At 43.1% G+C, this 26,921-nt stretch overlaps 2 protein-coding genes across 6 annotated transcripts in view; one reads left to right on the top strand and one right to left on the bottom strand.

Moving 5' to 3' along the window:
• The first annotated feature begins 382 nt into the window (after window positions 1-382).
• Window positions 383-3,855, top strand: LOC114873993 (cell wall protein RBR3-like). Its single transcript, XM_029182839.2, has 8 exons — window positions 383-394; window positions 465-1,002; window positions 1,109-1,365; window positions 1,574-1,725; window positions 1,963-2,513; window positions 2,652-2,882; window positions 3,053-3,201; window positions 3,829-3,855. The coding sequence occupies exons 1-8, from the start codon at window positions 383-385 to the stop codon at window positions 3,853-3,855; spliced, it is 1,917 nt and encodes a 638-aa protein (XP_029038672.2).
• Window positions 3,856-5,679: 1,824 nt separating this feature from the next.
• Window positions 5,680-26,921, bottom strand: part of LOC114873579 (dopamine D2-like receptor) — a 99,181-nt gene continuing 77,939 nt past the window's right edge. For 2 of the 5 annotated variants that reach the window (XM_029182045.2, XM_029182034.2), the window contains exons 3-8: window positions 16,236-16,345; window positions 14,799-15,051; window positions 13,569-13,669; window positions 10,821-11,015; window positions 8,469-8,941; window positions 5,680-8,158 (exon numbers count right to left, since the gene is read on the bottom strand). In XM_029182045.2, coding sequence (XP_029037878.1) covers window positions 7,950-8,158; window positions 8,469-8,941; window positions 10,821-11,015; window positions 13,569-13,669; window positions 14,799-15,051; window positions 16,236-16,345 — 1,341 coding nt within the window. In that variant the 3' untranslated portion in view covers window positions 5,680-7,949. Of the gene's footprint in view, window positions 8,159-8,468; window positions 8,942-10,820; window positions 11,016-13,568; window positions 13,670-14,798; window positions 15,052-16,235; window positions 16,346-26,921 lie in introns of those variants that run through there. The other 3 variants (XM_046286434.1, XM_029182055.2, XM_046286435.1) reach the window with 3 other exon arrangements.

The raw sequence follows: 26,921 nt of genomic DNA, 5'->3' as shown, positions 1-26,921 counted from the left end.
ATCATTCATCTAGTGAAAACTTATAAGAATGAAACGTTTCATTTTGAAACCGTGAAATTATCTTGGCTACCTCCACGTAGAGGAATATGTCTGACCTATTGTGTACCTGGCAATGAACCTGCCGTAGATCGAGAAAGGCGCTCGACATACGTGAATTACCAGTTTCGTACCTGAACTGGAAAAGAAGAAGCAAACCAGAAGACGGAGAAACCAGAAAAAGACGAGGGATGCAGTTTTCCCTCTCGTTTCGAAGCTATAAAAGAAAATCGTCGATAGTGATCGATCGCAGACGATCGTCGTTAGTGATTTAGTAACTTTCGTATCACCCTATGGTTCCCTCGTTACATCGACACGAGTGAGATTTTCAATCCGGACAGTGAAAATGAAGAAGCTGGTGAGTCGTTGGTTTTTAATGCGCTCGTCTGTCGGTGACAACGACGGAGATAATTGATTCGTTTCTTCAGGTTATCATGGTCGCGATAGCGGTGGCTGTCACCGTTGGCCACAAAGAAAGAAGAAACAGTGCCTTGGAAAATTTCCCACCTTACCCAGATGCTAGGCAAGGTCTATCTTTTCGCGAGCAACATCAACCTTTTCGGGAAACATCGTACCATCCTCAACAATATCAATCGTACCGGCATCGACCCTATCGACAAGACCTGTCCTCGTTTGCCCAACAACTGTCCTATAGAGATCAATCGTTGCCGAGAGATTATTCGTCACCGAAAAATCGACCTTTCTACACCGACGGCTCGTTCTTCAGGGATACTTCGAATTACAAGGGACAGTCATCGTTCTTCTCCGATGGAGCATCGTTCAAGGATCAGACGAGGCTTAAGAACGAGATCCTTAAGGATCAAGCCCTAAACGATCAATATTCTTATCAGCAACCGTCTTTTCGCGACGACTTTCGGTTCGCCGATTTGTACGACAAACCAATTAGTTCTTACAGGGAACAGCAATTTGAAGAATTTTCGAAAGAGTCCGACTATCTAAAGCATGGTAAGATAATAAAAATTTATGATCACCATTTTTGAGTGCTACTGTGTCTTGGAATAGAAGTATCCAAAGGTTAGCGTGTAAAGGAAAGATTCGTTCGTTTCAACAGGAAACCATGGTCTCGGTTATATTCCTATGCCGCCGGTTTCACCGTACCAGAACGCTTCGCCATTGAACGAGGAAACATCCACGACAACGACACCGTCGATGGTTCCTACGACCACCCACGTACCATTGCTACAGTCTAACGTCTCCTCGGTCGCTCCAGCTATCAGCCAAGTTCACACGTCTGCAACTTCCGAGCCGAAAATGGCTTCGCTGAAGGGATCGCATACGGTGACAATGCCAACCGTGAAATCCGATACGGTGAGCGAAATATACTCTTCGTATATCACACTGTCGTATTCAATTCCGCACGCTTAACGATATCTCTCCGCAACGTTTTCCTACCTTTCTTTTCCCTCTGTCTCTGCGATTCGTTCGCGAGTTTATTGGAGAGGATTCCCACGACGGGGTGCGAAAATAGTAGCACGATTTTATGAAATATTTCAGCGTGATTAATAATTGCTTTCAGTTGGCCGAAGTTAGCACGACCAGTTCGCCGATGTCGGTCAGTGAGGAGCAATCTTCGAACTTGGCTCATCCAGAGATGCCGGCTTTGACCACCGAGGCTAGCTTACCACCTGTCATGGCCACCGAATCTCCCGTCTTATCCTTCGGACGACAGTACGTAATAGCACTGTCACCATTTATTATCTGCTCCACTGATTGTGACCTTTTCTGCCATCTTCATCTGTCCACTATCGACACGCGTTTCGAGAACTTACGTTCCTCGGGCTTCGAGAGGATCCTCGAACGTGCGAAATGGTTCTCTTGCTCGCAATCAAGTCTATGATTTCCTGTGGATTTTACAAACGCAGACAGAGAACGTATTAAAGTATCGTTCGATCACTTTTGTTTCAGATCTTTTTCGCCGATTGAATTCCAATCGTCCAAATTCACGACGCCGTCGTCTTACTATTTCTCTCCGGCCGTGAAGAACAAATTGCAACAGTCTCTGCTCAGTTATTTGCTGTCGCAGCAAGAGAAAAACCCGTTGAAAATCAACGAGCAGTCGACTTTGCTATCGAACTACGTGTCGCCCGACGTATTGAGCAATAGTCTGGATAACAAGATACCCGGCCCGGTATTGAACTACGTACTTCCGGCGGAGTCGAAGAACAGTCTGAAGAACAACTTGCAGACCTCTCTGTTGAACTATCTGCTGCAACAGGAATCGAACCGTGGCCTATCTTTCCAACCATCCACCCCGTCGACAGAAACTGTGAATTACCTGTCGCTGGCCACCCTCGCCGAGAAGCCGAAGCTCACTTTGCCAACTGTACCGATTGCAACTTTGTCAGCGGTTTCACGACCTCTGCAGACTCTCAACTACGTCCCAGTGACAATGCCGAGGACACCGAGCTTCGTCACTCAGGACTCTTCCGTTTCTTCTCTTCCTCTTCTTCCCTTAGGTAATCGATAAGGTTTCGTTTACCTTTCAATTGCAACACGACTACTTCATTGCTTCTCATTTTCTACAATGATTTCGAGGATAAGGATCGAAGTGGCTTTTCATCAAATTAATTCTCTGTACTTCGATTTCTCCACAGGATCTAATAGCTTGTCCACAACTTTTTCGTCGAACTTAGCGGATAGCCAAGCTACTGGCGTGTTCAACAGTTTATCCGGCGGGCTAAGCGGTGGCATAGCTTCGGGCATACCTGGCAACATAGCGACAACCGTTCCCGCCAGCATACCAACTTTGAACTTTGCTCAGAATTTCCAACACGTAGACCAGACACGACAATTTGAACCGGCAAGGAGCAATCCGTTCTCCACAGGTATGATGGATGAATCAATAGAGGCAAGGAAAGATTTTTCGAAAGTTTTCAAATGCCAAAAATGTCGGTCGGTCTGATTAATCGGTCGCGGTTAGAAGAACCTTTCTGTGATCCTTTTCCGTTCATCTTGGATCCTGTCTAACCAGCGAAACGCGTGCGGTTCTGTGCAGGATTGCAGCTGCAGCTGGGCGGCTTCGGTGGCATAGATTACACCTTACGCTCGCCTAATCCACCCCCACGGTCCTTGGAGCTCGGGATCGCAAAAGTGGGCTTAAGTTTGCCGGAATTACCGCGACACCAGCTTTCCACGCTTTCCAAGGTAAATTTTCCAGAAGTAATTGCGAGCATCCACCTGGAAGCTGGATGCCCGCGAGACGGACGTTCACAGTTATTTTCACGGACGCTTCAACCATCCTGTTACATTCAACGATTCTATTAATTCTACTGCTCGGTTTGCTCTAATTCTTCGTATTACTCATGGTTGAGTCTCTAGTAACGGGTTCGAGTTTTCAGAATATCAGATGTTTTCTTTGCTCACCGATTACCCACCCTGCATTGCTTTTATACGCTAAGAAAGTTGAGAAGAAATCGGAGCAACTAAGGGTTGAATTACTCGATATCAAATTTTTCTACCCTTAAAATTTCAAATCACGTGTCCCTAAAATGACGCCATCGAAATTTCTCAAGTTTGATAACTTGTATCGATATTAATTAACAGCAACATTGTTATAAGTTTGCAAGGAAAATATTTACTGCATCCTCGAGTAACGCGAAAAGTAAATGGAGAAGAGTAGAATATTCAGTGTTACCAAAGTTTCTTATTTAAATTAATTGTAACTTAAGAACTTCGGAAGTGTATAGATTACCCAAAGGGGTTGATTAAATGTTAACTTTAAAATGAGGCAAAAAATATTAAATTAATAAAAATTTTACCTTTTTATTACAGGTTCCATTTGGTCATCAGTTTTGGTAGTCGTAGAAACTATTCTGACGATTCTCAAGATGATACGTTTTTCTTATAGCATCGTATTGTATTTAATTATAAGACTGCCAAAGTTTAAGAAAATTTAGTTTAGTCTTAACGATAAATAATAGTACGCGTGTATGTAATTTAATTTGTTATATTGGTAATAGAAATAAAAGTTTGTTACCAGAGATGACTTGTTACTTGAAAAAAACCTTCTCCAGAGACCACTCCTTCATCAGAAATATCGCTTTAACTTTCTCTTCCAATCCATTTCCCTCTTTTATTTACCGATTCCAGAGTTCCTCTCAATTTCACTATCCAATATTGATCTTTGCATAATAACATTAACACGTAGTGTTTAAATAACTTCTACCGACGTCATACATTCTTCTTCTTTTCGCCTTATTCATCAAACTTTCTACCTTAGAAACATTACAGTATTTGCTATAATAATATTTGTCCCTCGATATTAAATATGAAATATAAAGAAGAAACAGAAACTCTTACCTTAATCTTCTTTCTTCGTCATCAGAAGTAATCGAAACAGGGTGGATCACGTAATTTATACTATGTTTTATTAATTTTAACAAGTGTCCGTGTGTTCGATTTCTCGTGTTTCTGAATGATCGTGTCCGTGTGAATATGTATAGGTATTGCCATCGGTACATACAGCGTTTTATATATTCATTTTTCTTTCGCTTAACCATAATTTCGGCAAATTAAAGACTCGTCTCTTACATCTATGCCCTGTATAGACCATTCGTAGTAATAATTAAGAAATTCATAGGAAAAACGTAGTTCTTTCGCTCACTTAACACACGTACACACGCACTCCTTCTCAATGGACACTTAATCCTTTCATTTGATTTTATTCACCTAATCGGCTTTGTCTTTCTTCACACGTACGGTTGGTATTCTCGCGCCCCGAGGGAGGCAGGGAACAACCCCATCCGAAATGACTCGTTCCTGAAAGTTTCCTCGACTAGAGTTCACATTTGAATCCTTGGAAACTCCTTCGCAGACATTCGTATACACTCTCGCGCTCTTTCTCGACTAGATATATAATATATTTACACAGATGTACAACGCCTAGTCGCGTAAGTTTCCTTGCATAATTCAGACACACTCGCCGTGGTACGTACACATTAATATATACAATGAAAGGAACGTAGCGGGTTAGAAAAATACAGCGATATTCCACGCAGGATCGTAGAAATCTTTTTCAACATTTTTCCAGCTGCGATACGACAGGCAAGCGTGTTGGTTTCGCTCGAAGCGGAAACACTTAGCAAATGAATGTAATTTATTTTTCAAAAATCGAACGTCTGCTTCGTCGCAAACTCGTCGGTCGAAAGGAAACGTAGCATCGAAAAAGGTGGATACTATTCGACGGAAAGTGAATTTTTTTCAAGTTATACCAATCAATCTCCTAAGTCCCGAACACTTCCTTTTAAGCATCCTGTAAAGAGGACAAATTTTTGTTGATTCGCGTTTCGATTAAACTGTTCCCGTAGAAGTGGAAGTAAACTTTTAGCGGATCTTTTTCAAGTTTCCCGTGATAAATCCTCGGAAGTTTCGCTATTAACTCGCTGTTAACGATCGGGAGAGCTAAGCATAGGAAGTTGGCCGATTAATAATCCACAGGCTCCACGGTAAGGTTCCTTTATCTCAGCGACGCGAGGCGTCGCGACGCCGTGAAATGGCACGCGGTGCGATCTATCGTGAATCGTGTCGCGCTTGAAAATGTCGCCGGTTCGAATAACGGGGCGAAATGTTCCTTGAGTCGTTACCGAAAAGGGCGGAAAGTTGTTCAGCGCGTCGCGTCGGCAAAGATTTTCTCTAACGAAATGAATTTGCCTGGCTACCGGTTTCAGAAACTCGCCATGTGAATTAAGAAAATTCATGTAAACGGAAAGCTACGTCGTTCTTTGATCCTGCGCGATGCCCGCCATCCTGAATCCAGATTTAATTTCCGTCCGTTCACGTTTGCGAGATTTCATCGACGAAGGGAAGCTTGAAAGTTAAACGAGTCCAGCTACCAACTATTTAAAACGGTCATAAATCATCGGAATATTTAATCTCGAAATCAGGTACAACCGAGGATAGAGAACCTAACTTTTATCACAATTTATCGAGGATAAAGTTTTCCCTATTTCTTCACTTCTAGCCATTTAGCGACACCATTTATCGTTTATCCTAATACGTAATAATTGCGGTGGTATATCTATCTGTTTAGCGGCAATCGACCGGTATCGCCTCTTGCGATCAGCTCGAACAATTCGTTATTTTCTACGTTATTTACAAATATACATCGGAAGCTTACGGCTAAGTGATACAGCGCGTTCATAGAACCCATATAGAGTAAAAAGCTTTGATTGTAGACGTTATTGCAACGGCGCGGCTCACGCGAACCTCTTCTTCCTCGTCAACCTTCCACATTTGAAACGCGACTGTTATTTCCCTTTGTTTCGCGTTTTCTTTCTTTAACAATCGCGCGCACGCATACACACACATATCTATATAGGACGTTCCAAAGTTAAACTGTCAAATTTCTACGAGTCACAGACCCGAATTGTGAGAGGAAAAATGACACAGAAGGACGTAAGAATAATTATGAAGTTGGTTCACTTTCAGTGAGGCAATTTTTATGAAATGCATTGTTCAACGTGTATACCTTTTTTGAAATAGAATTTGTATACCTGAAGTTTTTGATTATTTAACTTTGAAACAGCCTGTACGCCTGCAAGCGTATACGGTCTCTCTGGATGCCAATGTACAGTCAGGTATCGTGTCTCGTATTTATATTGATATGTCTGAAAATTCGGTCGCGGGAAATTTGATGGTCCTGTTCGCGAGGATGCAACACGAAGCGGAGCTATCGATACGGCGGACATGCAAGTGTTCCCGATGCACCGTCCGTGTTGTCCTGCATTTACCCTGTCGAACGAGTTTCGAGCTCGCAATGTTTGTCTTTACCGAGAAATTCCTCGAGGCTGTTGGAGCCGAAGGGGAGGCAGAAAACTGAGCAGACGCCTTTCCCCTATCGATTTTCCTTTCCTCCCGAGTCGGTCGAGAAGCTTTCGGTGCAGTTAACGCATAGACAATACGGTAAATCTCGATTGGAAATGCTTCGTTTCGATCACGTTCGACAAAGAATTTTCCCCTCGCGAGAGAACGGATTTTAAGGAAGATCGAAGAACAATCTTCCAAATGTCAGTTTTCATGGTTTTTCGCGTTCAGGTGCAAGAAACTTGGAGGCTTGTTCTTCGAAGTACCACGGGACATCGTTCATAAATGGAATGACAATGGAACGAGGATAAAATGTTGCATTCATGAATCACGTTGCAGTCAAGGGAAATGCATCGAGTCACGCTGCATCGCGCAAGAACGTGCAAGTTTATCGTGATAACAGCTGGCGCTTCGGTTCATGAGCCAAAAAATATTGCTATACCTTACGAGCTACGGTAATACTGTCACGGCATATTTAATATCCAACGAAGTATACATAGACGGTACAACGTTCACCAGCTCGTGAAAAATACGCGTTCCATCAACCTTGTGTGCAATCTGCTGTTTTTCTCCGGTCTACACCGTTTCATCTTTATACTCTCCTTTTCATCCCCGAACGATCGCCCGACACCGTGAGTACTCCGGTTAATTCGCGTACCTCTTACTCGACTAATTTGCCTAAATATTTATTTGGTAATTCGGCTCTAACATCGACGCGCGCTGCTTTCGATATCCGCGTCGCCAGGAACTCGAATAACGACGAATAACGAGAAGAGAATATAAACGGTGGTCTGAAGATTTCTATCAAACAATTCGCGGACTATGTGCAGCTTAATTTTATTTTTTTTTTTTTAAGAAATTCGTTCTGTCTCCCTAAGAAAATTGATAGAAAAAGGAATTCTCTGTAGAAACAATCGCGTCAAGTGATTTCGTTCAAGCTTACGTTTAAGGAGGAACGATAAAAGTAGGAAAAAGCTTTGGATACACAGTAAATACCTTCTGTCGAATTAAACGTTGAGCTGTTCGATTGTCCAATGCCTCGTTGTGTTCTTCCTTTCGAGATAAACGGCACGTCGAGCGGGGAGATTCGTCTAAAAGCTAACCAGCTTGTGGAAGGCTTTGCGAAATTCCGGATTGAACACAGTGTAAATTACAGGATTAACGAAGCTGTTCATGTATCCTAGCCAAGAGGTCACGATGAAAGCTGTGACGCCCGGTTGACAGTTCGCTTGAAGCTTCGTGCAGAGTGCGTCCATGATGTTACAGGTGAAGAACGGTAGCCAACAGATTAAAAAGACACCTGAAATTTTACGATTACACCGGAAGAAAAAATTAATTCGACAGCCCTCGTTTCGCTCGTCGCAAAAGAAAACTGTCCTGAATGTGACATAATAAAAGACCTAAAGTCGAATCTAAATAAATCGAAAAATATTGAAATTGTAATTTGATAATAACAATATTGCCAATTATAAACTGTTGTGATGAGTCGCTAATGACTTCACTATTAATGCGACCATTTTAATATAAATCCTTAATTAAAAAAAGTGTTCAGAAAATTTCTGAGTTTCAGAAAAACAATTATAAATTATACAAAAGTAAATTATACTTACCTAGAACAATGGCCAGAGTCTTGGTAGCTTTTCTTTCCTTTTTCGCGGAGCTTTTCTCCCGTTTCTTCTTGCTCGCCTTGTTGGCCTTGTATATCGTGAACCGGGACCCTGCTGCGGCGTTCTTCTTATCCTTTTTACAGGTAGACGAGGCTGACAACACGCTGGGAGTTCGTCCGAGCTGAAGAGGAAGAAGAGCACTGGCGCTCTTTAGCCTCTTCAGCTCCTGTTTGTTCGTCTCGGCGCCGTTCTTCTTCGACTGCGAGGTCTGACTGATGATCGCGCTTTTCGGTGGCGGCGACGAGGAAGTGGAGGACGACGGAGCCGAGGCGATTCGCGGGTTCGGGCTCGGACTGGAATTCGTTTCCATCTGTTCCTGAGCGAGGGTGGTGCTCGCCGCACCCTCGTATCCTGAGTCCTTTCTCGCGTGCTGCGTTCCGCCCAGCTGAGCTTGAGCCACTGCGCTGAAACGACAACTGCAATTCGAGTATCAGTAACATTCCAGCCAGCTGTTTTACCGTTTCCGGCAATGGCTCCTGACGCTGACAGAGCGGAGGCATTTCGCGTTCGACCGGCCATCACAGGGACGAACATTCGAGTTTTCCGCTTCAGCCATGTTTTATTCCCTGTAACCGCATTCCCGTTTGAATCCTTTGAACGGTCAGCTTCGTTTGCCGCTTCACGCACGACTCGCGCTACCAGGACGAAACTAGCGATGACAGTTTAAGCCTTTCGTTTCTATCGACGCGTGTAGACATTTCAGAGTGCCAATGATCGTTGACATTTTTTTTTATCACCGATCGAAATCATTCGATGTCCTGCAGTTTCCTCTAACAATGAATTAGTTCCCGAACGAAGTTTTCACGAGCTTTCGGAAAATTCAGCGCGAGGTACGCACAACTCGTGCCGCTATTGTTCGTTCATCAACGAAACGAATCGTACGTTCCTGTCTCTACTCGTTATTTACTTTATCGCGACGATCTCCATTCCCCTTGTTTTCTCTTGTTATCGTGAATCGAAGAGGTCGATCGAAGCCGCGTCTTTCGCGATTAATCGATACCGCGTTGCCAATCCAAGTTGCTGGACCACTGGACAGTCGACAAACAAACGAATCGATTTCACGGTGAAACGAGTTTATCGGTGGTTCGTTTCTATTTTTATAGAACGTGTTCTTTGCGCCAATGAATTAACGGTTCGTAACGGGTGGATTCGACGTATCTTTCATTGAACTGTAATGATTATTCATTACCCGTTGCTTAACGAAGCGACGAAAACTGTTCCGTTAAACGCGTCTTTTAATGAAAGATAAACTGTGATCAGTTCGTGGCATGGAGGATACGGAAGAAGATAGTTAAAGATAAGGGGGCAAATAAGAAGCAACGTTATCTTAACTCGAGGATCTAATCAATTAAGATGGAACTACAAGATTCGAAAGTGAAAATTCATTTCAAAAGCGACACTGCTCTTTTACTCTGTGTATCGTGGTTCTAAGTGTTAATTGATTTTACCTCACTTCTGTTTCTTCTCCTCGGTTCATCTTTTTTCTCGCCCCGCTAACTTGTTCAAGAAAGTTCTTTAGCCGAGGGGAAAAGAATATCTGACTTTTCGACTTCGTTTTCCCTGTACGAATGTTCGCGAAGAGTTGTCCCTGGTATTCGAGCTAAATTTAATGAGTAAAAATAAGCTGGGAATGGTAGCTAAATATTTTACGAAGAAGTCTTCATAAAAGTATGAAATAATAATGAACTTGTTTTTATTTTATCAGGGTCGAGGCAAAAGTTTTTCTCTTCCCTTCAACTTTAAATATTGTTCTTCTCTCTTCGCACTATGCTTTTAATATTGACCGAAATGATCGATGTCCCGAAACGAAACAACGACGGTAAACGAGCAGGTCCTTTCACGTTACTGCTATAACTCTTTAATAAAGCATTTACGAGTCCATGTTTACAAAACACTTTTTGCCCTATGTTTCTACTCGTAAAACATAGCCGAGAAAAGCTGGAAGAGCCAGAGTATAATAATAACAGTTTATGGATACGAAGCTATTAAAAAAGGAAATGGACAAACAAAATTGTTACGTCGTAGAGGATACTGCGTATACTTAATAAACCTTCATTTTTGCAAGGGGCACTTTACTGTTTAAAAGGCAGGCCGAAGAATCTTTGGCTCTTGCATCAGTGCCTTTTTTCATTATATCCTCGAAGGGTAACTGTCTCGAGAAACTGTCTCGTTGAGATTTCGGAAAAACCGAATGCCTGTTAGGCGAACAGTAAAAAGTATAACAAAACGTGGACGCGCGAATGTTCGTCCGATGTGTGACGATCGTGGAAGAAAAAAGCTTTATTGGATTCTTACGCTGCCTCCTCGACGACCGTGGCTAAAAAGAACTCGGTACTCTTGTCGTTCGAGATGACCACGACAGGATCAAGGGGCGTCTCGTCCTCGTCCTCGTTGCTTCCGGACGCCGTGTTCGTCGGCTCTTCCATACCAGGAGCCACGAGTGCGGCCGCTCCCAGCGCGGTCTCCGCAAACCTTGCCACAGAATACCCACTACGTGATCTTAGTCAAAAGCTCTCTAAAAAAAGCTTCTACACTTAGCATGCTTTTAGTATTTCTCAGCGCGTTAATCCGACAAAAGGGGAAAAAGTTAATCTATCATGCACAAAGCGACTGTGCCCCGGACTCTCGCTCGCGACTTCGTTCGAAACTTTGCCATCCGGGGAACAAAGAGCCGACCTTTTTACTTCGTTCAAACGTCCCTTCATGGACGATTTTCACGGTGCCTTACCGGCCTGCGTTTTCATTCAAACGAAACTCTAGGTAATGACTCTGTGTTTTTTATAATCCTTTCTATTGTGTTCCTGGTATGCGAGTTTCGATCGTGATTCTCAACTTTTTTCCCCCATGTTTTCGACACGTAAACTGCCACGTTGAAAATGGATATCTATACTTATTAACCCTTTGCCTTTTAATACCGAGTCACACTCGTGATGCAAGTTACAGTTGAAACGTGTAAAATTTGGCTGGTGCTTTCGGTATGGTTGAATTCTAATTCTAATTTGCTCGTTCAAGGATGATATTTGTTTTAAAATTGACTCCGACTGAGGCAAATATTGAAAATATCATAGCAGAGGGATTAATAGGAAAGAAGAAGCCTTTGAAATACATCCGCCATGTTCTCGTAATAATTTCACGAGCAACGAGGTTTCAAACGAATCTCAAACATGGCCAAGCTTTTACCGATACGAACAATTTTCGTTCGCGGACACGTATATAAATTACACAGGAAATTTGATTGGCGTATTATCGGTATAATATGGACGTTCGCAAACGGACGCGTATTTCCTATAATCGGATTATTGGTAACCAGTAATATTACAGATTGGATAGACGAATACATCCAGCGGCGCTCGTAGTTCCAATTTAAACGATAACTCCTCCAACTCGTCGACGTTTGCTCGTGCAAAGTTTCTCCGGTCCATCCGATACGCCCGACTCGAATCGCGGGGAACAATTAATAATTCTCCGATTCCCGAAATTCCTAGGAGCGGCGATGAAAACAAAGGAAAAAGTTTCGGGTGGACTCAACAAATTCCGCGGTCAACTTCCCCTACAAATCGGGTCAATTTCTAAAACTATTATGCTTATTCGAAAGAAATCTCATATCCGAGTCCATAGAGAAGATTAATTGATAACTCGTTCTTTTTGTGCACGCTGATAAATGTGGAAATGTAGAAGACCCGCACAGTTTTCGCAGAATTGAAAAATAAAAAATTAACGACACGTTAAAATTACAGACGACCGTGAAACATTGAGAGACGAGGATATTAAGAGAAGGGCAAATTCGGGGAAAGAGAGGTAGACTGGAAGTTATGGTAAATAGATAGGACCCAAGGGAGAAGATACGCTCGTATGGCCAAAATGTGACCGTCGCGAGGAACACCTAAGTCTAATTTATCGACGGTGTATATACACCCCGTAGGCAACTGCGGAAGTCTGAAAGGAAGCTATAAATGATAATTAGGAAAGCGGTGCGTCATTGTTGAAATATCGTTGAAGCTACCCCCGTAACACAGTGATTCATCCCTTCTGCGTGTACCGAGATATTTGAATTTGATCAAAGATGAAGGATACGCGAGTTGGCAAAGAAATGCAGCAGTTATAAATTGAAGTTGAAGGAGAAGCGTACTCGTTAGAGGCGAATGGCCCGAGAGTACCCTCTTCCATTGGAGAGGAAAAACGGCAAAGTAGGTATTAAAGCATCTTGAGTAGCAAACAAGGCTACGTGCTGCCTGGTCGACCGTCGTCGAAGACTTCTTCACGGTCCTCATCGATGAACAAACGTACGACACTTAGGAACAGACGGGCACAAAAGCCAGTAATTAAATCGAGACGAAGTAGTTGGCTATTCAAGGCAAGTACACCGACCCCGAGACAACGGAAATGAAGCACGGAGAGCGCGAGAAAAGGGTATTATTCCGGGATGGCGGAGGCTTATTTCGCCTTAACTTTCCCCTTCCTGAAAACATCCCTCCCCTTCGACCTCCTTTCTCCGTCTTCCCCTGATAAAAAAATAATGAGCAATCAGAGAAAATAGAAAAAGCCAGCGATTCGAGGTATCCTCGATGGTCGGACTAATCACGGGTTGTTCTACTGTTAACAACGAGCAAATACTTGAAATTGATAGCGTATTCTCGCTCGTTGACACGGCAATCTTCGTGAGAAATCGTCTCGTTGGGATGCAAGAGTTACACCTTGGGAGAATTGAAAAAAATCGCTCGATCGTCGGGCGTGGGACACGTTCGAGATGAAGCTCGTTCGTCTTTGACTGGCGCGAAGCGAGATCGGCTACAGGATCAGGAATAAATTCAACGCGTTTAAACAAGGCGTTCTTTTGATCTCGTCGGTGGAAATAGGGAAATGGAAAATTGATTCGTCGTTTGTATACTGGGACGAGAGCGACGTTGGCAAAATGTCAATAGATATTATCTCCCTAGCCGCGATCGAAACTGATTCCTCGCGTTACTTTTCATCGAAATTATTTAATTATTTTTAAATTTTGAACGCGAACGATTTGGAGGAGGAGGAAAGGTTTCGGCTCACCTGCGCGTGTGCGCGATATTCTCGATTATACTCCCCGGTTTGATGTCGCCCAAATTCGGTTTCCTGTTGGCCCTCGCTTTCTTCGCCCTGTTCCGTAGCGCCTGTAAATGGTAAATTGAAATCGTCGTTTCAAGATAAATCAGGGGGCACGACGCGACGGCAAAAAGCAGGAAATAAATCTTTCTACGGCGTGCGTGGCAGATAACCCCGTGGCATCCATTATCGACTACACATATCGAAACAGAAGGATTTATTACGACATTTTGCGGGAAAATATTTTCCCTAACCGGTCGGGATATATTAGAAAATTTTGTTGTCGCTGGTGCATTATGAGAAACACTATCTTTCTTACACCGATGCGATACGACTGAATATAAAAGGAAGATATTTTACGTTTTATATCGATACTTCGAGGGATATCGTTTTCTTACCACGAACGTTAAACCATCGCGTTATGCTTTTACGAGACTGCTTGTAAAAACCGTGAAAATGTAGGAACGATCTCCTTGAATCGATCGGCACCGTCTCTTACTTTCATCGAACCAGCCACTTTTGGTACGGAAAGCACAAAACCGAGGAAGATCATTATTTCCATGCCACGTTTACTCGCGTACAATTACATCACGCTCAATTTGAGGCGTGTTTCGTCGAGCTGGTATCGCGCGATCGGCAATTAATACCGCGACAATGGAAGCACCGGTGCAAACAAAATGGTCCGCGCTTTCCAACCGGCGTAAAACGTCGAAGCAAGCGTGTGTATATTTATGATTAACCGCAATGTAATCGCGAACGCCGGAGAAACCGCAGAACACTTTGTCCCAGCTGCTGTGAAAATTATATCTGTGTATAATTTGGCCAATTTTACTTCGCCCGGATGATACTATGTTATTATAGGACTAACCGCGAAAAGAAATAAATTTACAGCCGTTCTGTTGTGTAAAGTTGCCTTCCTCTTTAATTAACACCCTATTCTAACACGAATCTTAATTCAAACTATTATTGTTATTTTAATATAAACAAAGAAATCACGAGGCTCCTTATTTGCCATTAGGATTGTGCAAAAGGTCCTATTTATATAACACTCCAGTTCAAACAAGACTACGAAGGAAAGAAATTGAAAAGCTTCAAAAATTTACAACTTTCCTTCCAACCTCCATCCAAAAATTAAAAAAACCTTGTGCAACAACTTCATATGAATATTATCTACCCTTAAACAGTGGATAATCTTACCTTGAATATGTTGTAATAGAGAAACACCATGATGATACAAGGTATGTAGAAGCTGGATAGGCTCGAGTAGATGATAAAGTCGGCATTGTAGAACAGGCATTGGTCCGGTATTCGGTCGGGGGTGTTATTCAAGCCGAGAACAATCGGGCTGCCGATCGCGGCCGATATCGCCCAGACCAACAGTATCGTTAACCACACTCTTCTATTGTTCTTGTGCTTGGCGTATTTTATCGGCTGGGTCACCGCTATGTATCTGCAATTCAAATTCGTTTCACTATCGTATCGTGCACTGTCCCCCTACCTTGACGGGCATTACGTTCCCGCAAATCAACGCGGTCTAGCCAACACCTTCCACCCGCTATCCTCCCTCAACTTCCATCTGCTTTTCCAATTTATTTCTATTTCCTGCGATACCGCGAGACACGCCGAATCGGAAGCGTTTTAGAAAGCATTTACGCTCATTGTAACAGGTAAAGTAGGGTCGAACGCGGTTGAAAGAACCGCTGATTAATTGGGCTGATGAATTAAACGGAGGATTTCCAGTGGGACTCATTAAGGAAATTCTGATTTAATGAATTTAAGTGCGGTTGAGATATAGTTAATAGAGTACGGTCATTTCGTTTAATCTTCGTTCGCATAATTTAACGTATAAATTTTAGGGAACTCAATTAACGTGTTCGTAAGAAATCATTCCGAGCGTGGACAGAAATTTCATATAGCTTTAGAATTTGTTTTGCTCGGAGGATACGTCGCGTAATTCAACGACAAATTAGGTGGTTTCAAAGTTTTGACCAATAGTGTATTTTCAGCACGCGTTTAACGTTAGCCGAGAAAGGGAAACGGAATTGAAACGCGGGAAACGTGGTTCGGTATCGGTGTACCGGTGGTTCCACGATGCGAAATGAATTCTAAAAGTTTCTCCTAACATTGCGAAACCGATCGAGTTTGTTCTTTCCCAGGTCTCTTGGAAACCATTACGCGACGCTCGTGAATTTTTGTGAACGAATTGAAACACAAGAATTCTTCCTTTAAACCGAGCCACGGTAAACAGTTATTTAGTTCGAGGCGTTGGTGAGATTTGATTTACAGAAATTCTCTTCGGCCCCCTTTCGACTTTGACTCATTTCTACCTTCGCAAAGGCAACCTCAGACCCGCTTTTTCCTTTTTCACCCTTCCGCAAACGTTATTCCTGTCACGTAAGCCGGTTAAATCAGCTTCTCCCATCTCCACGATTTTCCGAACTTTTCTTTTTCCCTCTCCAGACGATCCCTGTTGCGAAATCTTCTAGCAAATAAAACGAATGCAACGTGGACGAGAAATATTTGATTTTCAAGGTAGAGTAGGGTTACAAATTAATGGTACTTTCGAATCTCAACATTTCCCTCCCTGATCATTGAACAGAAAATTGAAATTTTTCACAAAATTGAAACGCTCACCTGTCTATCGAAATCGCGACGAGGTTGAAGATGGAACTGGTGCTGCACGTCACATCCATCGCGATGTAAAAGTCACAGACGAAGCCGGGCAAGCTCCACGATCCGTTTACCTGGAAAACGAACGCACAAACCATGAAGATTAAATCCAGCGCGAATCGTGTCGATCGAATTAACTTTCATTGCTACAGCCCGGCTATTGTTTCAATGCAAATTAGCGATCGCTGATTCCCCGAACGTTTCGCTTAAACGACCAAAAACACGAGCAAATTGCGCGCGAATATCGCGGTAATTGATGACACGTCAACCCTTTATGAACAGGAAAATCATAATACGGGACATACAGAATCTTGCAACAATATTGTAAATGTTTCGTTATGCAATTTTAAAACAAAGCTTATTACACAGGGACTCGATTATTTTGCAAATCAAGAAAATGCGTTCTTTCTATGAAAATGTTTTCTCTACTGTCACAAGTACAAAGTGTACCTCAGCCTCGCAAAGATATTTCAAGCTCGCGCTTTCAATTCCTTTGTTTCTCACAATTTTCTGATTCTCTTGTATTCAGGAAAACCTACAAAACTAAGATGGTTGTGGAAGTGTGCTGGAGAATCATTGTCGCTCGAGAAAAAGGCATCCAAGGTAAGAGCTTGCCGAATCAAAAGATGCTTTTGGTCGTATCAGGAGATGAGCTTTATGTCTCATCCCGTTACCCCTCTACTTTTCGTCTCTTCTACTGCTTTGAACTAGTTTCTATTCGCCTTTTTATTCCAAGATGCGCAGTGTTCGCAACCGGTTGCCCTGATTTATTCGGAACATTCGTGCCCCGGCTACGGAATCAGACGCGAGCGAAACGCCTGTCTACTACGCGGTCACGATTGTCTCCATTTTCCGTTAAGACAATGGCTTTCAAAGAGCTCTATTTCCTTCGTGCCGTTCGCTGAAACTCCAAGCATTCTCCTTTCGATCGAGCCATTTCGTCGGTCGAACCGTAATACGACGAAGATTGTTGTAGATTATTTCACCTCGAATTTCTGATTTTCTCCAAATGCTCGATCAATGGCCGATAATACTTGGGATAACGGTCAAGTTTATAGAACGCCTCTTCTCCCGAATCGACTAGATTATTCCGTATAAAACGTTCATCCCCTTGAATGCGCAATGGCCGGGGATTCGTGTGCACGTCCGTGCATAGATCAAACGGTGAAAGACGAAGGTTTCAATTGCGCGCTGCTGGCCATACGAGCCTCTCTATTCCGGTATAAATCGCAGTCTTGCCATTATCGATCATATTCCGCAGTATGCACCGTGATCACTGGTAAAGCGTATTACGGGATAGTATTAAGTTGCGTTGCTCGTAGTTTAACGCCGTATCGATCGAGCCGGTGCATGGTTATTTTGCTCGAGAGCAACCTGAGACCGGAGCCATCGATATTTTATGAAGCTGTAATCTCGCGGAAATGCGCAACATGTGCAACGCGTTGTTCCTTCAAGTTTTTAATTTAGAATTCATGGGGTGTTCCTACTCGCGTTTCTATCGTTGCGAATTCGTTTTACACCGTCAGGTATATCCGAGTACTGCTGACTGAAAAGGAGCATCGTGGAAAAATTCAAACACCGTTGCCACGTGAATAAAAATCGATGTAACAATAGTCTTCTTATTTCTACGAGGAGAGAAGTTTTCAAAAGCAACCCTTATACGACTGAAATTATTCATTTGCACCATTCTAATATTTATTATCACCTGTGTGCGGTTTCTAACACCCTAAAGTGTGAAGATTTAATATAAATGTGGTCTGCACTTTTTCTCTTTCTTTAACGACGCGACGGACGGAATGTTATATATGAAACACACGCGATGTAAAAAGGAAAAAAAGAAGAAAGAAATTTTATTCGGAAAAGCGCGCACGCACCCTGGCGTAAAACTCATCGTGTTACAGAGTAATTGCAAGGATGAACGAACAGAAAGAAGAAAGCAAGTTTCAAACAACCGGTATTGTGCTCGCCATAAACCGCTCGTTTATTGGGATTTCAATCATAAACGAGTAATATAATCAAGCTGTATACACGTTTCAAAGTAAAGTAAATATCCATTGGCAAAGGAGTATCGTTTGGTAAAAAAACCTATGAGACGATTCGCATTTGTCAGCATTGCACTCAATCGACGTGTGTTTTACTTTTATTCCATGGATTGCCTCCAATATATCCCTTTCGTTTCCTTTGGGATGCTATTAAAGATTGGAAACGCGATCGCCTCGAATCCTCAAAGGAAACGGCAACCACTGAGGAAACACCACAGAAAGAATAAAGTAAAAATATCAAAACACAAGTTTCCTTGAAAAAAGATTAGACCTTCTGAATATACCAAACAGAATCGAACAGTCTTTTACCATCTGGCAATCTGCCGTTTCGTTTTCGAAATATACATGGAATTTAAAATTGTCCCTTCGTTGCACTCTGATCAAAGACCAGGATCGCTCATACAGATGTCTACGTTCAAAGACAATTCGCTGAAATTCACACAGTAAACATTTCGCGAATGAAAAAGCTACGGTAAGTTTCCTTCGTTTCATGGTGAAATATTCTTTTAATATTCTTCCCTTTTATCGATGATTTCCTAAGACCTTTTTACGATTCACGTCCGAATTACCCTCGAAAGGGTGACTCGAAGCGGAACGAGTCGATTGTGCAGATTTACAAGGACGGAACGTTAATTACAAGACAGCCACAGTCCAAATCCTGTCACGGTCTAAATACTAGGCTCTAACACGCTTCCGCACTTGAGTCGCAGCCAAAATGTCAATGAAGTATTCAGGACGAAGTAATTTAAGAGGTACGTGCGCGTTCGGTGCTAGTCAGAATCTTGTTATCCGGTATGCGACACGCCGTGCCACCATTGTTATCCTCCTCGGTTATAACCTGAAATATGCAGAATTTCTTCCAGCACGTTTCGGCTGTTCATGAAACGCACGCCGGCCCCTTTTGACAATTATTCGTACATTTCTATCGGTGCAAATTCTAATTAAAAAAAAAAATTTTTAAATTAACGCCGAATTAACGTTCGTTTGTCCAAAGAAGGTACCCTAAAGGATGAGAATTTTCGCGAATCGGTCAGCTGCTCGTTATTTACCCGATGCGCTTACCACGATTAATTAACCCGCGCGGTGGAAAGTGGCATCTCGAGCAAATTGGCGCGCGTCTATTTATTGTAGAAAGCGCGTCGACGTGAATTCCCCTCTTGACAAGGGAGACGCGTTACCGAGCAACACGCAACAGAGTTATGGCTCATTTAACCTGGTGCTGGGGAGCTGGATGAAGGGCTTCGGATACAACGGTATGGTTAAAATAAAGCACCGGCTGGAAGACGTAAAACACGGTTTCTTCATGCCGAGTAACGGGTATGCACCATTTTTCGTCGCTTCTTCTACTTTGTTCGTTGCAGAATTATTAATACCGGTTATAACGAGAGTATGCGGGCTACGGAGGCGGATCCAAGAGGAGCTGAACGACCGCGTTACCTCCAACCCATGGATGGTCAGTGGACGTTGGAATTTTCAAGCTCCGCAAACATGGCGTATCAGCGGACCTTTTCGTAATTACACTTACATTTCCGTCGAGTAAAAGGGACGGTTGCTGCTTTCAAGAATTATCAAGTCTAATCTCTTAACGACCACACCGGTAGTTAAACATTTTCCGAAATTCTTGATTACGTACGTTGATTTTGTCGGGTGAAAAAAGGGGGTAGAAAAGTCATGTGCAAATATTCGAGAAATTATACGCGCAGGGTGTGGCGGCGGTTCTATTCACTCCCTTGTTATCTCGCCTCTCGAATCCGTTATTGCGAAAATGCGAAATTCTCGGTCGCTGTAGACGTCTGCTGCTTTTGTTCGAATTAAATGAACCTCCCGCGGGATAGCGATAACCGAAAGGGAAGGAGCAAAGGCCAAGGTAAAGCGACACTTCCGGTCGATTGTAAGGCTGTTCGCGATACGCAGGTAATCGCGTCGTTTATAGCCGACCTGTGCAACGGCTATAATTAGAAGCCGAAGGGAAGGCGATCAGTCGACCTTATATTATTTCGACGACCTTACGAGCACAGACGTCGAGAGGCGCTGTCAAGGAACACGCCTCGTCGTCGTTATCGCCTCCTCTGTTCTGCGTTTCACCTATAAGATCGTGTTCGCTAGGCTGCTTACCTTTGCACTAAATCATGGATTACATTCGTATGCGTCTATATAGGCAGTTTAGGAATAATCTCCTGTAGCGAGCATTATCTAGGTCACTAATTGCAACCATTACAGGTATTCCCTGGCATGCATGATCAACGAAAACGCGTTTGATGAATCGAACTATTCCTCTATATTTCCCCGTCTCAATTAATTCGAATCTCGAATTAATCACGTCCTTAGACTTCGAGAGTCCACAGCTGTACGTGTTTATAGGTGTCACGAGTTCTCCGTTGATCGTGCACCAAGAAGAGAATAACGGATAACAATTGACAGGTGGACAATGGAGCGACACCCAAGACGTCGGTACGTGCAACGTTGTTTCATTCGAATATCAATGTCCGGAGATTAATTAGCAATCGTCCTGGGTATCTCGACGATTCCATTAATGCCAAACCAATCGATATCCAAGGTGCATCGAAACGGAGAATCCGAGGAAGAATTCTAAAGTTCGCGAGTGGAAGCTGTAAATTTCGCATTATAATGCACTTCATTGTTCTATATAGGGTGAATCTATCGACGATACATTGCGCTTGTCCTGACATAGAGGATATGAAGGACACAGCAACATGCTGGACATTGTCGAGCATCGATATTGTGAGTTCACCGACTATGCCGCTGTTAATTTCCCCCTATCGACCCGAATAAACCTTCAAAGGGTTAGCAAATGATTTTAGACAAAAGGTTCGAACAAAATTAATTTTTTTTTCCAGCTGCTGTTCCACGCTGGTCGCGGATGAAACACGAAACAGCGAAAAATGCAATTTTATACCGTCTCTGAATATTAATTTGATTTATTTTAATGAAATTTTAATGATCCGTTCTATATCATCTACCAGTCCGCAGCCACAGCGTGGCGGTCGTTTGGAAAATGAAGGCCTGAAAGTTTTAGGAAAAAAATAACAAACTAACATTCGAGCGGAAATTTTAATTAGGTTCTACCGCAACGCTGAATCGGTAGTTATATTTATTCAGACACTTCGTTGCAGTTGCGAAAAGTTTAATCAATCTCTTATTAATTCGCCTCCGTCTTCTTAATGAATTGATTTACGCAGAGTACAACTTACTCGTCTCTGTTAATTTTGCAGTGAAAATTTTCTCTCGAATAGACTATCCGAACAAATACACCACTGATACATCGGATGGTACACAATGTGCATAAATGCATGCAATTGCTTTCGAATGGACCAACTAGTTTGTATTGATTCTATTCGCAACGACGGACGTTGCTCCGGCTTATCTCTAATTCAAAATGCAATTAATTTGTTCGTCGAGCTTTCACCAGCGAAGGAAGTCAGAAAGGTGTTGTTAAAGTGGTGTTTGAAAAATATTTCAATGGTTCCACAAGGAACGAGTTCGTTTCGCTTGCGGAAACTCGTTCGAAAATTGATTCCTCCGTTCTCGAACGTCGACGTCGACGAACGAGTTCAGGAATTACGCATGCAAACCGTTCCCCCGCTCGTTTTCGCGTTTAACCGTGGAATATTAACTCGTTGTCAATTTCATTTGTACATGCTGTTTTTATTTACACGTTGAAACGTGCCGTTTCCATTTTTCATCCCTCACAGTACCTGGAATATTATTTTTTTCCTTTTTTTTTTTTTTCATTTCTCCCGAGATTCGAAATCGCAATCAATGGTACTCGACTTTCTAAACGACTCTCGCGCCGATGGCTTGTAATTTCGTCGAGGAGAGTCATCGAGCGAGCGCGAGAGGAACCGGAAGAGCCCCGGCCCGGCTACTGTATTTTCCATCGACGTGTCGGCCACGTTGGTATCATGTCGGCCGTTTAAACGGGTAACGGCGTCCCTATTAATTCTCGTATCGAGCGGCTGCAGTACTCCAAGCGATTCACCCATCGTAATTCAATGACACGCGGCAGAGGGTTGCGGAGACGAGGGCGCGCGACCGATACGAAGGCCGTTGCTAAAATTGATTTGCAATTGATATAATCACCGAAGTTAAGCCGACAGAGAAAGGGAGGTAGGTAAATATATTGACAGACGTCGGATCAAGGGTGTAAAACTGGGGGTTGGCCGCGAAACGAAGATGGATGGTCGGGGATGGAACGACGAAGAGATACGGAGGTGCGAGAATCTCTGGGAAGCTCGAAGGATACACTTGAAGGCTCAATACCGGATAGATATTGCGGAAGCTAGGTTGGCTGCTGGGTGCAGCTAGAAATCCTGGTATTACACAGACCGGGTCGAGTGCAGAATTATTTGCAAAGTGTAATCAATTCGATACCGTTCAATTTGCGGTTACCAAAATGCCGGTTATACACCCGTGTACCAAACAGGCGTCAACTGTTTTCGGGAAATCGTTTTCGGTTGTACCTTAACACCAGTCAAAATGACCAATTTCAAGTTCCTTATTTTGAATTTCAAATTTTATCGAGGTATCTTGAAATGCATCTCATCCTTCGTCTATTTAATTTTCTACATTATTTTCAATTTAAGAATAAATGTGCATCGAGCGTTAACGTCCGCGTTTTCCGGGGGGAAATTCTAATGCAATTTCGTAAGCCAAAGTTGGAAGTTTAGAGGAATTTGCGTGCAGTCTCGGTTCAGTATCTAATCTCAAACGTTCCTGTGATGGTAGAGATGATCAATCAAAGTGAGTCGAACGTAACGTTTCGGCTTGCTGATCGTCTTACTTGTTAAGTTAATTGCTTTCCAGAGCATCCCCTCGCTCCGTTCCCGATCCATTCGCACTGTCGATTTCCGCAAAAGGATTCAATTGCCGTTTTCGGAAACTGATACCCGTTCGTGTCAGCGAAAAGTGGATAAAACGGTTCTGGGATAAATCCTTTCACGCCCGGCAATAAGTAGAAGAATAAGAAAGATGTTAGATCGGTTACGAAGAAACTTTCGAAATGACTGTTTCCGCGGTGTAAAAAGTTTGACCAACGCGATCGCTTAGCGGTCTTGTCAGCTAAGAAAGAGCAGAGGATCGGCGTACACTTGGGGAATGAAAATTCTTTGAAGCTTTTCGCAGATATTACGGAAGTAATCGACCGTTGGACGATCACCTTTGAATTTGCCCCATGAAATTCCAAGGCGACATTAAAAAGCCATTAAGCAGACTAATGGAAGATCTCATGCTCGGCCACTTTTTGACCGACCACTCGTCGCAGTCGGTTAACTTCTTGTCAGGTCGTGGGATCTTTTCCCGAATCATACACGACGTCGGATTCGTGTAACCAGTGAAATTGCATAAACGCGTTCGTTTCGTTTATTTCATTTTTCTGTTATGCAGTCGGTCGTGGTGAAAGCACACGTTCCGAGGAACGTTTCGGAACGTACGGAAACGAAGCGGGCGGGTGTTAAAAATTGCGGCGAGGGGAGAAATTCGTGTCGGTTAAATATTCCGAGCTGTGGAAGCCATCGAGTACAGGCTGTCAATTTTGACACGGGTCGCGAGCAGCACAGGTGTTTCGATGAAAATTTTCGAACGGAGGAAAGAACGTGGCGCGACATCGCGTTCCTTGCACCGGAGAGATATTGATTCTATTCCCGAGCTATTACACGGGCGTGTGCGCAAAATTGACGCGAATACCTCGAGTATTGAAAGAAGAGCTGTTCGGAAATTGATAGTTATATACGCTGTAAACACGATCCAATATTTCCAGCCGATTACTTTATGAAAGTCATGTTTTATTCAAATTGTTTCCATTTCGCTGCTGTTTACATTTAAGTAAAAGGCACCTTTGGAGGATTTTTGCAAACTAAATTTATTCGATTAATCAACGTATCGTAACACGGATGTAAAAATGATTGATAGATCCAACCGATTCATAATTAATTTTCAAGTCCATTGTAATCGATGGAAGGCTCCCAATAACGTGGTTTTTAACCAACGAAGGAAAAACGGTACTTTGAAAACGGATATGACAGCGGCCAGTCGATCCCAATATCTGTTCCTGAGATTTTATTGCGGATGGGATCGAGGGCGATATTGCTCTCAACGTTACGACTGACCAGATACGGGGCATTATCACTCCGACTCGACGCGTTCCCTCTAGCCAGTGGACCTTCTTTCCGGGAAGCTCTTGCTCCAATCGCGTCGAATGACTCGCATTACGACGTCGAAAGAAGTAAATCGCTGGAAATGTATCCACGTAACCATCGACGGGAAGAAAAGCGGCTGAACCATCAGGAAATCGGCGAATCGAGGACGAATTCGCGAGCGAAACTCGAACGAACGAATCTAGAGCTGTATATCAAACGGTGGAAAATCGAGACACCGCGGTTCTTTCTTACTATCCTTGCGAAGCTTCGCGGAAATATCGGGCTATAATCCAGGTCAAAAGTTTCCGCCTGTTTTTTCACTGCGAAAGATCGGTCGTAACGATTTTCCTTCTTCCAACAACCTTAAACTTATCCATTTGTAACGCTTCTTTCTTCTCTCGCGATTAGTTTCTTCTTACCTTCCGAGTTGTAACGATCGCAACTTTTCGATTTCTTCAAAGTTTTCCACGGTAATTTCAGTGATTGCGGGGAAGTTAAAAGTTAACGCTATCCGCCGATCGCACCGGCGTTTTCAGATTTTCAAAGCAACGACGGTTTCGTCGACGAGGAATGATCGGTTAATCCCTGTTTGCCGCGAGTAAGGGTGAGTAAGCGAAGTAATTCGCTCGACAGAAGCTTCCGTGAACGTTGAAGCGAGCGTGCTGGTCGGTTCCGTCGGTGTTCCGGGTTTCGGACACGTAGTTACGACTTAGTCGGGGATCAGATTAAATTTACCTAGCCATCTAACGTGGCAGCGCGGTGTCCGCGAGCGGAGAAACCGGGAGACAACGTGAAGGAACTTGCCGGAAACATCCGGGTTAACTTGCCATAAATTTAGACGGTCACCAAGTCCATTGTAACGGTTCCCATGAAACTTCCCCCGTTATCATGCGCCACGAAAATTCCTACAGGTAGAAACGATTTCTTAAAACTGAAAATTAATCGAACGAGATTCATAATGAACGCAATAAATCGCGCGGGTTCGATCAAATAACAATAACGGGATATAAATTCATCGGTGGCAAGGAATTTCAATTAAAATGATCCGGCAGCTCGAAGAGAGAGACTAATTAAGTATACACCGCTTGTTTATAAAACGAGATGAAATTTTACCACGCAGTAAACGAGAATGCGCTTTACGGACATTTAATGGGTTCAATAACGAATTCGAAAGCGAAACGTGTATAAATCGTTAACGGTTAACGATAATAATTATAAACGGTCTTCTCTAACACCAAAGCTAATTTGCGTATTAACGACGGTAATCGAATATTAATAGCAATATCCATGTACATACATATAAATAGGCTAGTATACATACGAAACGTTGTTGCTGTCTTTCAATCGAACGTTATGATTCCTGTTATCGATACTGATTGGTTCGATTGTTTGCCAATATCCAGAGTCACATTCAATCTATTTGTATCGTTGATTAATGTTTTTCAATATCACCACCATGTACGATATAATAATATCAAATTCGGTGCTTCATTAGTTTATCACGTTAATTACTGATTTTAAGCTCGATCGTTTCACGCGTTCAACGAATCGACGTTCATTACGAAAGATCGAGTGGTGTAATGATAAAATGCCTCAGGCGTTTCCACGCGAGCAGATTATAACGCGAAACATACGCGTCGCGTGATAACGTAAACCTTCGTCAGTTAGACAGACAGCTCGACGCGACACCCTCTTTAGGGTGTCCTAATGAATAATTTGTTAGCCTGTTTCTTACCACCTTCGAATCGAAACGTTTCTTCGATAAGTTCGAGAATGCGAAACCTTTCGAAAAGTGGAAAGGTTGTTCGCGTTAGGACGAGCAAAAAGCTAACACGTAGGAAGCAAGTTGGCGATCATAAGTTCGTAGCCGAGGAAACTTTGACACTTGCCGGCGCTAATTATTCAAACGAAGTTGCTCGAACCGTTGGGGCTTTTAAGAGGGATCAAATGGCTCGTCGTTTCGTTCCCCGAACCTAGACGGTATTCATCTATAATCTTTGAGTGTGGGGTAGCATTACGTGACACTGTTCTCTTCGACACCTGCCTCTTCCAAGAAGGATGATACCATGAAATCAAATGAGGAATTAAAAGCAGAAAGCTTTACAACTTTCGGGTTTGTCCCGATAACGTGTTGCTCAGCTGGGAGATTCAACTTTGAACGATCGCATGGCGTAATAACAGAGAACGATGAGAAACAAGAGGCGAATGTGAACGCTGGATTCCCGAACATTACTCGCAGACATCCTGTTAACAACCACCGGTGGTCGTTAGCAAAGGACTCTACCGAAAGACGAGACACGAGTACAACTTTGTTACACGCACGCCGGCTTTGTTTAAATCACCGCGCGTTCTACTGTTTCGTCGGCTGCTAGATAAACTCTAGGGAAGTGGGTTTTTGTGGTTTTGGAAACGAGAGCTCGCGAAGAAGGTGAAACACGTAGAGGGAAAGTTTA

The sequence above is a fragment of the Osmia bicornis genome, chromosome 7, assembly GCF_907164935.1.
Source record: "Osmia bicornis bicornis chromosome 7, iOsmBic2.1, whole genome shotgun sequence".
NCBI classification, from domain to species: Eukaryota; Metazoa; Arthropoda; class Insecta; order Hymenoptera; family Megachilidae; genus Osmia; species Osmia bicornis.
This window is presented reverse-complemented; position numbering and strand designations above follow the sequence as displayed.